Source organism: Dendrobates tinctorius, unplaced genomic scaffold (genome assembly GCF_039654945.1).
Source record: "Dendrobates tinctorius isolate UK_male_01 unplaced genomic scaffold, ASM3965494v1 ptg000651l, whole genome shotgun sequence".
NCBI lineage: Eukaryota > Metazoa > Chordata > Amphibia > Anura > Dendrobatidae > Dendrobates > Dendrobates tinctorius.
Window position 1 is genome coordinate 52,150 of NW_027362302.1, and position 12,334 is coordinate 64,483.

General features: G+C 53.6%; 1 protein-coding gene across 1 annotated transcript in view; it reads left to right on the forward strand.

Moving 5' to 3' along the window:
* LOC141079311 (calcium-transporting ATPase type 2C member 2-like) overlaps window positions 1-12,334 on the forward strand; it is a 61,182-nt gene that overhangs the window by 42,994 nt on the left and 5,854 nt on the right. The window contains exons 10-21 of the mRNA XM_073565311.1: window positions 4,374-4,449; window positions 5,045-5,111; window positions 5,182-5,306; window positions 6,528-6,625; window positions 6,705-6,806; window positions 6,974-7,063; window positions 9,093-9,194; window positions 9,401-9,557; window positions 9,688-9,858; window positions 10,876-10,973; window positions 11,052-11,102; window positions 11,202-11,368. Coding sequence (XP_073421412.1) covers window positions 4,374-4,449; window positions 5,045-5,111; window positions 5,182-5,306; window positions 6,528-6,625; window positions 6,705-6,806; window positions 6,974-7,063; window positions 9,093-9,194; window positions 9,401-9,557; window positions 9,688-9,858; window positions 10,876-10,973; window positions 11,052-11,102; window positions 11,202-11,368 — 1,304 coding nt within the window. The remainder of the gene's footprint in view (window positions 1-4,373; window positions 4,450-5,044; window positions 5,112-5,181; window positions 5,307-6,527; window positions 6,626-6,704; window positions 6,807-6,973; window positions 7,064-9,092; window positions 9,195-9,400; window positions 9,558-9,687; window positions 9,859-10,875; window positions 10,974-11,051; window positions 11,103-11,201; window positions 11,369-12,334) is intronic.

Genomic DNA, 12,334 nt, shown 5'->3' on the forward strand with positions numbered 1-12,334 from the left:
TTATGATGTCATCTGATTATTGCACCCGTGACATCATCATTAACCCTTCACGTAGCAGCTGCCCCTCAGTGCTGCTAGTGATCAGTGTTGTGGGGGTTTATGTTCATCCTCTACTCCAGGATCCCGGGGGGACGTTCCTCCTTGTGAAGCCTGACATGTCGAGGTGAGGAGACTTTTATGCCGCAATGCTCCTCTGGGAAATATACAAATTGTCTCTTTAGAGAGGAAGAAACTAGAACTCCAGCGCCCCCTATTGGAAGTGGCAATGCTAAAAGTCAATATCAGCCCTCTAACGATAGGACTGCGGGTAAAAGCCAAAACCAAAATTTCAATTTGCAAACACTGAAATTAAGATTTTGGTTTTGGAGTTTATCCTATGATTTCTGCCTCTAGGGCATATGACCTGATGTAACAGCAGAATAGTGACTGCAGCTCTGGAGGTGACTGGAGGGTAAGACACGATGTAACAGCAGAATAGTGACTGCAGCTCTGGAGGTGACTGGAGGGTAAGACACAATGTAACAGCAGAATAGTGACTGCAGCTCTGGAGGTGACTGGAGGGTAAGACACAATGTAACAGCAGAATAGTGACTGCAGCTCTGGAGGTGACTGGAGGGTAAGACACAATGTAACAGCAGAATAGTGACTGCAGCTCTGGAGGTGACTGGAGGGTAAGACACAATGTAACAGCAGAATAGTGAGTGCAGCTCTGGAGGTGACTGGAGGATAAGACACGATGTAACAACAGAATAGTGACTGCAGCTCTGGAGGTGACTGGAGGATAAGACATGTAACAGGAGAATAGTGAGTGCAGCTGTGGAGGTGACTGGAGGATGAGACACAATGTAACAGCAGAATAGTGAGTGCAGCTCTGGAGGTGACTGGAGGATAAGACACGATGTAACAGCAGAATAGCGACTGCAGATCTGGAGGTGACTGGAGGATAAGACACGATGTAACAGCAGAATAGTGAGTGCAGCTCTGGAGGTGACTGGAGGATAAGACATGATGTAACAGGAGAATAGTGAGTGCAGCTGTGGAGGTGACTGGAGGATGAGACACAATGTAACAGAATAGTGAGTGCAGCTCTGGAGGTGACTGGATGATAAGACATGATGTAACAGGAGAATAGTGAGTGCAGCTGTGGAGGTGACTGGAGAATAAGACATGATGTAACAGGAGAACAGTGACTAAAGCTCTGGAGGTGACTGGAGGATAAGACAATGTAACAGCAGAATAGTGAGTGCAGCTCTGGAGGTGACTGGAGGATAAGACACGATGTAACAGCAGAATAGTGAGTGCAGCTCTGGAGGTGACTGGAGGGTAAGACACGATGTAACAGCAGAATAGTGACTGCAGCTCTGGAGGTGACTGGAGGATGAGACACGATGTAACAGGAGAATAGTGACTGCAGCTCTGGAGGTGACTGGAGGGTAAGACACAATGTAACAGCAGAATAGTGACTGCAGCTCTGGAGGTGACTGGAGGGTAAGACACAATGTAACAGCAGAATAGTGACTGCAGCTCTGGAGGTGACTGGAGGGTAAGACACAATGTAACAGCAGAGTAGTGAGTGCAGCTCTGGAGGTGACTGGAGGGTAAGACACAATGTAACAGCAGAATAGTGAGTGCAGCTCTGGAGGTGACTGGAGGATAAGACATGATGTAACAGGAGAACAGTGACTAAAGCTCTGGAGGTGACTGGAGGATAAGACAATGTAACAGCAGAATAGTGAGTGCAGCTCTGGAGGTGACTGGAGGATAAGACGATGTAACAGCAGAATAGTGAGTGCAGCTCTGGAGGTGACTGGAGGGTAAGACACGATGTAACAGCAGAATAGTGACTGCAGCTCTGGAGGTGACTGGAGGATAAGACACGATGTAACAGCAGAATAGCGACTGCAGATCTGGAGGTGACTGGAGGATAAGACGATGTAACAGCAGAATAGTGAGTGCAGCTCTGGAGGTGACTGGAGGGTAAGACACGATGTAACAGCAGAATAGTGACTGCAGCTCTGGAGGTGACTGGAGGATGAGACACGATGTAACAGCAGAATAGTGAGTGCAGCTCTGGAGGTGACTGGAGGATAAGACACGATGTAACAGCAGAATAGTGACTGCAGCTCTGGAGGTGACTGGAGGATAAGACGATGTAACAGCAGAATAGTGACTGCAGCTCTGGAGGTGACTGGAGGATAAGACGATGTAACAGCAGAATAGCGAGTGCAGCTCTGGAGGTGACTGGAGGATAAGACACGATGTAACAGCAGAATAGTGACTGCAACTCTGGAGGTGACTGGAGGATAAGACACGATGTAACAGCAGAATAGCGACTGCAGATCTGGAGGTGACTGGAGAATGAGACATGATGTAACAGGAGAATAGTGAGTGCAGCTCTGGAGGATGAGACAATGTAACAGGAGAATAGTGAGTGCAGCTGTGGAGGTGACTGGAGGATGAGACACAATGTAACAGGAGGATAGGGAGTGCAGCTCTGGAGGATGAGACACAATGTAACAGGAGAATAGGGAGTGCAGCTCTGGAGGTGACTGGAGGATGAGACACGATGTAACAGCAGAATAGTGACTGCAGCTCTGGAGGTGACTGGAGGATGAGACACGATGCAACAGCAGAATAGCGACTGCAGCTCTGGAGGTGACTGGAGGATAAGACACAATGTAACAGCAGAATAGCGACTGCAGATCTGGAGGTGACTGGAGGATAAGACACGATGTAACAGCAGAATAGTGAGTGCAGCTCTGGAGGTGACTGGAGGATAAGACATGATGTAACAGGAGAATAGTGAGTGCAGCTGTGGAGGTGACTGGAGGATGAGACACAATGTAACAGAATAGTGAGTGCAGCTCTGGAGGTGACTGGAGGATGAGACGCAATGTAACAGGAGGATAGTGAGTGTAGCTGTGGAGGTGACTGGAGGATGAGACACAATGTAACAGAATAGTGAGTGCAGCTGTGGAGGTGACTGGAGGATGACACACAATGTAACAGCAGAATAGCGACTGCAGATCTGGAGGTTACTGGAGGATATTAAATTAGAAAATGGTAGCACACCAAATATGAAATAGGAATAGCAAAATGGCTTTAGTAATCTAGAAAAACATATGAGATACTTAGCACAAAATTTGGCCAAAAGATGTGATCCCATTCACCAGCGACAAGGTGATCTCAGATTGAATGGGTCCCTATACTGACTGCCTGGTGTGAACGGACCTCTGGCTATAAAGCCTGTGTATATAGGACGATAGGAACCAAACATGTGACTGAAGGCTTTATCATGTTACTAGCCAGAGGTCCGTTCACACCAGGCAGTCAGCATAGGGACCCATTCAATCTGAGATCACCTTGTCGCTGGTGAATGGGATCACATCTTTTGGCCAAATTTTGTGCTAAGTATCTCATATGTTTTTCTAGATTACTAAAGCCATTTTGCTATTCCTATTTCATATTTGGTGTGCTACCATTTTCTAATTTAATATGTAAGTTGCCTTTTGGTATGCACCTATTCAGACTAGTTCTAGATGTGCCGTCAGTTTTTTCTATAACTTGGTTACTGGATGATGACACACAATGTAACAGGAGAATAGTGACTGCAGCTCTGGAGGTGACTGGAGAATAAGACATGATGTAACAGGAGAATAGTGACTGCAGCTCTGGAGGTGACTGGAGGATAAGACATGATGTAACAGGAGAATAGTGACTGCAGCTCTGGAGGTGACTGGAGAATAAGACATGATGTAACAGGAGAATAGTGACTGCAGCTCTGGAGGTGACTGGAGAATAAGACATGATGTAACAGGAGAATAGTGACTGCAGCTCTGGAGGTGACTGGAGGATAAGACATGATGTAACAGGAGAATAGTGACTGCAGCTCTGGAGGTGACTGGAGAATAAGACATGATGTAACAGGAGAATAGTGACTGCAGCTCTGGAGGTGACTGGAGAATAAGACATGATGTAACAGGAGAATAGTGACTGCAGCTCTGGAGGTGACTGGAGAATAAGACATGATGTAACAGGAGAATAGTGACTGCAGCTCTGGAGGTGACTGGAGAATAAGACATGATGTAACAGGAGAATAGTGACTGCAGTGGTCGTTTTTACAGCACAGGTGGAATTCCTGATGTGGGGGCTTAGTGCTGGGAGCATCACACCAAACCCCCCCGATCTGATTCCTGCTTGTGCCCCTAAAGTCAAACCTCTCCCAGTATAGCCCAGTGATAAAATGGTCGCCTGCTGGGAGCCGACCTCCCCAGGTTTATCACCTGTCACCAGGACGTTGGGTGGTGGTGGCGCTGGCGTCGTTTCTTACCGCTCCCAGACGCCATTTCTCATCACTTTCTCTTGTATTTCAGACGCCTAAAACGCCTCTACAGAAAAGTATGGACAGGCTGGGGAAGCAGCTGTCCCTCTGCTCATTCGGGATAATCGGTGAGCCCATCCGCAATATCAACCATCCCCCCGATCACAGACGCTCTGTCGTCACGGCCAGAAAAAATAGTGGGGTGCTGTGGCGTATCAGGGGTATGGTGGGGGCGGCGTGTGTGAGGTATGATGGGGTTTGTGTGGAGTAAGATAAGGTCTGTGTGGAGTAAGATGGGGTCTGTGGAGTAAGATGGGGTCTGTGTGGGGTACAGCGGGGGCAGCATGTGTGGAGTAAGATGGGGTCTGTGTGGGGTATGGCGGGGGCGGCATCTGTGGAGTAAGATGGGGTTTGTGTGGTGTGTCACTATTTTGGATGCTGCTGGTTCTCTTGGGGGTACAAAGAGTACATAGATCATGAGGCACTGCTCTTATTGGAGAGGGGCTGTCTCCCCCGACCTTCTGACCTTTGCCCATCTCGCCCCGTCCTTCTGACCGTTGCCCGTCTCGCCCCGTCCTTCTGACCGTTGCCCGTCTCGCCCCGTCCTTCTGACCGTTGCCCGTCTCGCCCCGTCCTTCTGACCGTTGCCCGTCTCGCCCCGTCCTTCTGACCATTGCCCGTCTCGCCCCGTCCTTCTGACCGTTGTCTATCTCTCCCTCACAGGGCTCATCATGCTGATTGGCTGGCTCCAGGGGAAGCCTCTGCTCAGTATGTTCACCATCGGAGTCAGGTAAGTTCCTCAGATCTCGGATGATGGGGGTTTCCCACCTCAGGTCCTGAGCTCTCGTCTTTGCTTTCAGTTTGGCCGTTGCCGCTATTCCTGAAGGTCTGCCCATCGTGGTCACAGTAACGCTGGCGCTCGGGGTGATGAGAATGGCCAACAAGCGGGTGATTGTCAAGAAGCTGCCAATCGTAGAGACGCTGGGTGAGTGTGAGCGCCAGCTGACCAGGGTGGAAAGTGCCAGCATTGCCAATGCCAACCTCACCCACAGCCCTTCAACAACGCCAACCTGGCTCACAGCCCCTCAACAACGTCAACCTTGCCCAGATCCCCTCAACAAAGCCAACCTTGCCCAGGTCCCCTCAACAAAGCCAACCTTGCCCAGGTCCCCTCAACAAAGCCAACCTTGCCCAGGTCCCCTCAACAACGCCAACCTTGCCCAGATCCCCTCAACAACGCCAACCTTGCCCAGATCCCCTCAACAACGCCAACCTTGCCCAGATCCCCTCAAAAACGCCAACCTTGCCCAGATCCCCTCAACAAAGCCAACCTTGCCCAGATCCCCTCAACAAAGCCAACCTTGCCCAGGTCCCCTCAACAAAGCCAACCTTGCCCAGGTCCCCTCAACAACGCCAACCTTGCCCAGATCCCCTCAAAAACGCCAACCTTGCCCAGATCCCCTCAACAAAGCCAACCTTGCCCAGATCCCTTCAACAAAGCCATCCTTGCCCAGATCCCTTCAACAAAGCCATCCTTGCCCAGATCCCTTCAACAAAGCCATCCTTGCCCAGATCCCTTCAACAAAGCCATCCTTGCCCAGATCCCTTCAACAAAGCCATCCTTGCCCAGATCCCTTCAACAAAGCCATCCTTGCCCAGATCCCTTCAACAAAGCCATCCTTGCCCAGATCCCTTCAACAAAGCCATCCTTGCCCAGATCCCTTCAACAAAGCCATCCTTGCCCAGATCCCTTCAACAAAGCCATCCTTGCCCAGATCCCTTCAACAAAGCCAACCTTGCCCAGATCCCCGCAACAGCGCCAACCTTGCCCAGATCCCCGCAACAGCGCCAACCTTGCCCAGATCCCCGCAACAGCGCCAACCTTGCCCAGATCCCCGCAACAGCGCCAACCTTGCCCAGATCCCCGCAACAGCGCCAACCTTGCCCAGATCCCCGCAACAGCGCCAACCTTGCCCAGATCCCCGCAACAGCGCCAACCTTGCCCAGATCCCCGCAACAGCGCCAACCTTGCCCAGATCCCCGCAACAGCGCCAACCTTGCCCAGAGTCCTGACAACACCGCATTTTATTTCCCAGCTTTCAGTTGTCATTGTGGTGTGGGGGCCACAGAGGCCCCTCCAGTCACTGACCTGTGTCACCATGTCACTGCAGCGGCTCACTAACTCTTGCTTGTTCTTCGCTGTCAGGTTGCTGTAACGTCATCTGCTCCGATAAGACCGGCACTCTGACCGCCAATGAGATGACGGCCACCAGATTAGTGACGTCGGACGGGCTGCACGCAGAGGTAACGAGCTGCCATTCCTATATAATGACCCATCAAGCTCCCCCTCTGCTTCTTTTTATATTTCCCTCTGCTCCCTCAGGTCACCGGCGTCGGCTACGATGGGAAAGGATCCGTCAACTTACTGCCAGCAAATGAGGCGGTGCGGGAATTCTCCAACATCTCCGTAGGAAAACTGGTGGAGGTGAGACATCCGAGGGAGAGCGGCCAACAGCAGCACAGAGTATTACAGCTCTTTAGGTTATTCAGCATTTGTACATTGGGAGGATCCTGGTGAATTCCCCCAGCAGCACAGAGTATTTTTTGGGAGGGTTCCTCTGATGTCATTGATCCGCTCTCTTGTCTGCTTAGGCCGGCTGTGTCGCCAACAATGCCATCATCCGGGGGGACACGCTCATGGGTCAGCCAACAGAGGGCGCCCTACTGGTCCTGGCGAAAAAGGTAAGAGGTTAGTGGTCACAGACCAGAGATGGAGGGTCGCCAGACATGAAGCGGTTAACGTGCACCAGATACATGTCACACAAACCAGTTTGCTGCTTGTTAGTGGAAACAGTCAGCAAGATTGAAGACGATGCCCCACAGCTTAGCCTGGCACTGTAATGTGGGGGGGATTCTCCTCCATCAGAGGCTGGTATAAAGAGGACACTTCCCAGAATGCAATTCATCAAACCATGTTCTGTGCAGCAGTATGAGTGCAGCTCTGGAGTTGCCTGTGAGCTGTATAATCTGTGCCCTCCCTACCCCATAGCAATATCATGTAGGCTGGGGGTCTGCACGCACCGCTGTGAGCGTGGAATGTAGAACAAGAGACTGCAGTCTATTACTCCCTGTTATCAGACATTTCAGTCACTACTTTCCCACAATTCCCTGTAGTACGTGTTGGAGGATAGCATAGGATTGGCGCCGTGCTTGTGCCGCACCTTCACTCAGGACCCTTTTGTCTGATAAGTGATCCTACGCGGCCGTTATCTGCACTGTATATTACAGACACCTGTTCTCGTAGTGGCGCTGTACGCGGTGATCCCCATTCTCGTAGTGGCGCTGTACGCGGTGATCCCCATTCCCGTACTGGCGCTATACGTGGTGATCCCCGTTCTCGTAGTGGCGCTGTACGTGGTGATCCCCGTTCTCGTAGTGGCGCTGTACGTGGTGATCCTCGTTCTCGTAGTGGCTCTGTACGTGGTGATCCCCATTCTCGTAGTGGCGCTGTACGCGGTGATCCCCGTTCTCGTAGTGGCGCTGTACGCGGTGATCCCCGTTCTCGTAGAGGCGCTGTACACGGTGATCTCCGTTCTCGTAGAGGCGCTGTACGTGGTGATCGCTGTTCTCGTAGTGGCGCTGTACGTGGTGATCCCCGTTCTCGTAGTGGCGCTATACGTGGTGATCCCCGTTCTCGTAGTGGCGCTGTACGTGGTGATCCCCGTTCTCGTAGTGGCGCTGTACGTGGTGATCCCCGTTCTCGTAGTGGCGCTGTACGTGGTGATCCCCGTTCTCGTAGTGGCGCTGTACGTGGTGATCCCCGTTCTCGTAGTGGCGCTGTACGTGGTGATCCCCGTTCTCGTAGTGGCGCTGTACGTGGTGATCCCCGTTCTCGTAGTGGCTCTGGAAGTGGTGATCCCCGTTCTCGTAGTGGCGCTGTACGCGGTGATCCCCATTCTCGTAGTGGCGCTGTACGCGGTGATCCCCGTTCTCGTAGTGGCGCTGTACGCGGTGATCTCCGTTCTCGTAGAGGCGCTGTACGCGGTGATCTCCGTTCTCGTAGAGGCGCTGTACGCGGTGATCTCCGTTCTCGTAGAGGCGCTGTACGTGGTGATCGCTGTTCTCGTAGTGGCGCTGTACGCGGTGATCCCCGTTCTCGTAGAGGCGCTGTACGTGGTGATCGCTGTTCTCGTAGTGGCGCTGTACGTGGTGATCCCCATTCTCGTAGTGGCGCTGTGCACTGTGGTCTCCGGATGCCTGTTGTCGCAGTGGCGCCGTACACAGTAGTCTCCGGACGCCACTTGTTGTAGTGGCCCCGTACACGGTGGTCTCCGGACTCCTGTTGTCGCAATGGCGCCGTACACGGTGGTCTCCGGATGCCTGTTGTTGTAGTGGCACCGTACACGGTGGTCTCCGGACGCTTGTTGTTGTAGTGGCACCGTACACGGTGGTCTCCGGACGCCTGTTGTTGTAGTGGCACCGTATACGGTGGTCTCCGGACGCTTGTTGTAGTGGCGCCGTACACGGTGGTCTCTGGACGCCTGCTGTTGTAGTGGCACCGTACACGGTGGTGTCCGGACGCCTGTTGTTGTAGTGGCCCCGTACACGGTGGTCTCCGGACGCCTGTTGTCGTAGTGGCCCCGTACACGGTCTCCGGACGCCTTTTGTTGTCGTGGCCCCGTATACGGTGGTCGTCTGCGGACGCCTGTTGTCTCAGTGGCACGTATCTGCTGTTCTTCTTTGCGCCGTTCACTTTATTCTCCATTTCCAGATGGGCCTCGGAAACGCCGGCGAGAATTACATCCGCAAGAAGGAGATTCCCTTCAGCTCGGAGCAGCGGTGGATGGCCGTGAAGTGCGCAGACAAGATGGAGGTAAAGTACGCTGCCTCCCCAGCTAATCCTCTCCCCCCCCCCCCCCCCCCTGGTGATTGGCCGCCCACACATCCCCCTCCCCCAGCTAATTGTCGTCCGCCTCGCCCCAGGTGATCGGTCGTCCACCCCCCCCCCCCCGTAGCTGACCGTCCACCCCCTTCCCCAGCTGTTCGGCCGCCATCCGTTACTGACGCGCTTTCTTCCAGGGCCGGGAGGAGGAGTACTTCATGAAGGGCGCGTACGAGGAGGTGGTCCAGTACTGCACCACCTATAACAGCGGCGGGATGGCCCTGCCTCTGACCCCACAGCAGAGGGCGCTGTACCTGCAGGAGGAGAAGACCATGGGGAGTCAGGGCCTGAGAGGTACAAGCCCCCCAACCCGGGATCCGATCACCACTGACACATTGTAACAGACCTCCAGCACAGGAGGCAGACTGATGCCGCGGGGAATGATGGGAGTTGTAGTGCTATAATGGCATCTCCCATCTTCCAGTCTTGGCTTTGGCCTCCGGTGCGGAGCTGGGGAAGCTCACCTTCCTGGGACTGATCGGGATCATAGACCCCCCACGTAGCGGAGTGAGCGACGCCGTGCAGACCCTGCTGGACTCCGGGGTCGCAGTGAAGATGATCACAGGGGATGCGCTGGAGACAGCACAGGCCATCGGTGAGCTGCGGACCCCCAGAATGGCCGACTATAAACTGCACCTCCATGGAGTCACAAATCCAACGCTCCAGTCACATCCAGAGCTGCAACCAAACCTCTGCTGGTCTACTGTTATCAGACTGCAGGAGTACAATTCAGTACGGGCACAGCAGAATAGTGAGTGCAGCTCTGGAGGTAACTGGAGGATAAGACACGATGTAACAGCAGAATAGTGACTGCAGCTCTGGAGATGACTGGAGGATGAGACATGATGTAACAGCAGAATAGTGAGTGCAGCTCTGGAGGATAAGACATGATGTAACAGCAGAATAGTGACTGCAGCTCTGGAGGATAAGCTATGATGTAACAGCAGAATAGTGAGTGCAGCTCTGGAGGATAAGACACGATGTAACAGCAGAATAGTGACTGCAGCTCTGGAGGTGACGAGGATAAGACACGATGTAACAGCAGAATAGTGACTGCAGCTCTGGAGGTGACTGGAGGATAAGCTATGATGTAACAGCAGAATAGTGAGTGCAGCTCTGGAGGATAAGACACGATGTAACAGCAGAATAGTGACTGCAGCTCTGGAGGTGACGAGGATAAGACACGATGTAACAGCAGAATAGTGACTGCAGCTCTGGAGGTGACTGGAGGATAAGCTATGATGTAACAGCAGAATAGTGAGTGCAGCTCTGGAGGATAAGACACGATGTAACAGCAGAATAGTGACTGCAGCTCTGGAGGTGATTGGAGGATAAGACACGATGTAGCAGCAGAATAGTGACTGCAGCTCTGGAGGTGACTGGAGGATAAGCTATGATGTAACAGCAGAATAGTGAGTGCAGCTCTGGAGGATAAGACACGATGTAACAGCAGAATAGTGACTGCAGCTCTGGAGGTGACTGGAGGATAAGACACGATGTAACAGCAGAATAGTGACTGCTCTGGAGGTGATTGGAGGTTAGCAGTGAGGGCTCCCCCTGGGTAGAGTGCCCCTCTAGACTGCCCCCCGCACTCACGCCCCGTGTCTCTCAGGCAGGAGCATCGGTCTGACTAACGGACACCTGACGGCGATCTCTGGGGAGGAGCTGGACGCCCTGGAGGAGTTGGCGCTGCCGTCGGTGGTCACTAAGGTCCGCTTCTGTCTTCTTTCTGGGGGGCTGTGGCCGGTGGGGGATTCGGGTTCTGACCTCTGGTTTTGGATCTTCTAGGTGTCCGTGTTCTACAGAACCAGCCCCAAGCACAAGCTGAAGATCATCAAGGTAACGCGGCTCCTGCGCTGACCCTCTGGGGGCCGCGGTCACCCCCATCTGTCCGTCTGTGTAGTAACTCTGCTGCTTGTCCCTGGCGCACCCCTCCAGGCCCTGCAGCGCACCGGAGCCATTGTGGGGATGACGGGGGACGGTGTCAATGACGCAGTCGCTCTCAAGTCGGCCGACATTGGCGTTGCGATGGGAAAAACCGGCACGGACGTCAGTAAGGAGGCGGCGGACATGATCCTGGTGGACGACGACTTCTCTACTATCATGTGAGTAGATAACCCAGGAGCCTGACACATTGTCACAACACTTCAGCTCTGAACATAGGATGGCGTTCAGTCTATCACTGACAGCAAGCAGAGATCTGGAGACAAACTCCGTGAAGTCCATGAAAAGCTTCAGAACTTTCCAGATTCTGCTGATCACTTTCCGTATAAGAGGGGCCTGGCCCTATAGTCGGAGATGATGGGGGTAGTCATCCTGCAGTGATTGCTGTCAGCGCCTGACACTTGTAACGTTTCTGCACCATTAGGCCACATTAGTGGCAGCAGCGGATGTGTGTAGCGGGTGACTGAGCGCAGCGCCCCCCACGTCCCGCGCCGCCAAGTCTGTATGTACAGAGATAACGAGCGGATCCTGCTGTCTCCTGGCAAATAGCCGCCGGTCACAGGTGACATTACCGCTGCCCCGGCCCCCTGCCACCCTGTGTGTCACCGGATCCTTCACCACCACCAGTCCAGCTCCACTGCAAAGGTGTCTGAGCCAGCTGACCTGCAGTGTAAAGCATGGAGGACAGAGCCGCAGCCTGATAGGGCAGAAGCATCACACTCCACAGATGAGTAGTAACAAAGCAGAACCGGGTGCACAATGTACGGCGTCACGGAGAGGGGTGCATTGCATGACACATAGCGTAGACCGAGCCGTGGGTGCACTGCGCAGGGCAAACTGAGCTGTGGGTGCGGGGCGCGCTGTGCAGGGTAGATGGGTCAGGGTCTCTGTCCTGCCACATTCAAGGTCTTTGCCCTGCTGCTGCCACATTCAAGGTCTTTGCCCTGCTGCTGCCACATTCAAGGTCTTTGCCCTGCTGCTGCCACGTTCAGGGTCTCTGCCCCACCGCCGCCTTGTTCAGGGTCTCTGCCCCACCGCCGCCTCATTCAGGGTCTCTGACCCGCCACGTTCAGGGCCTCTGCCCCACCGCCGCCTCGTTCCAGGTCTCTGCCCCACCGCCGCCTCGT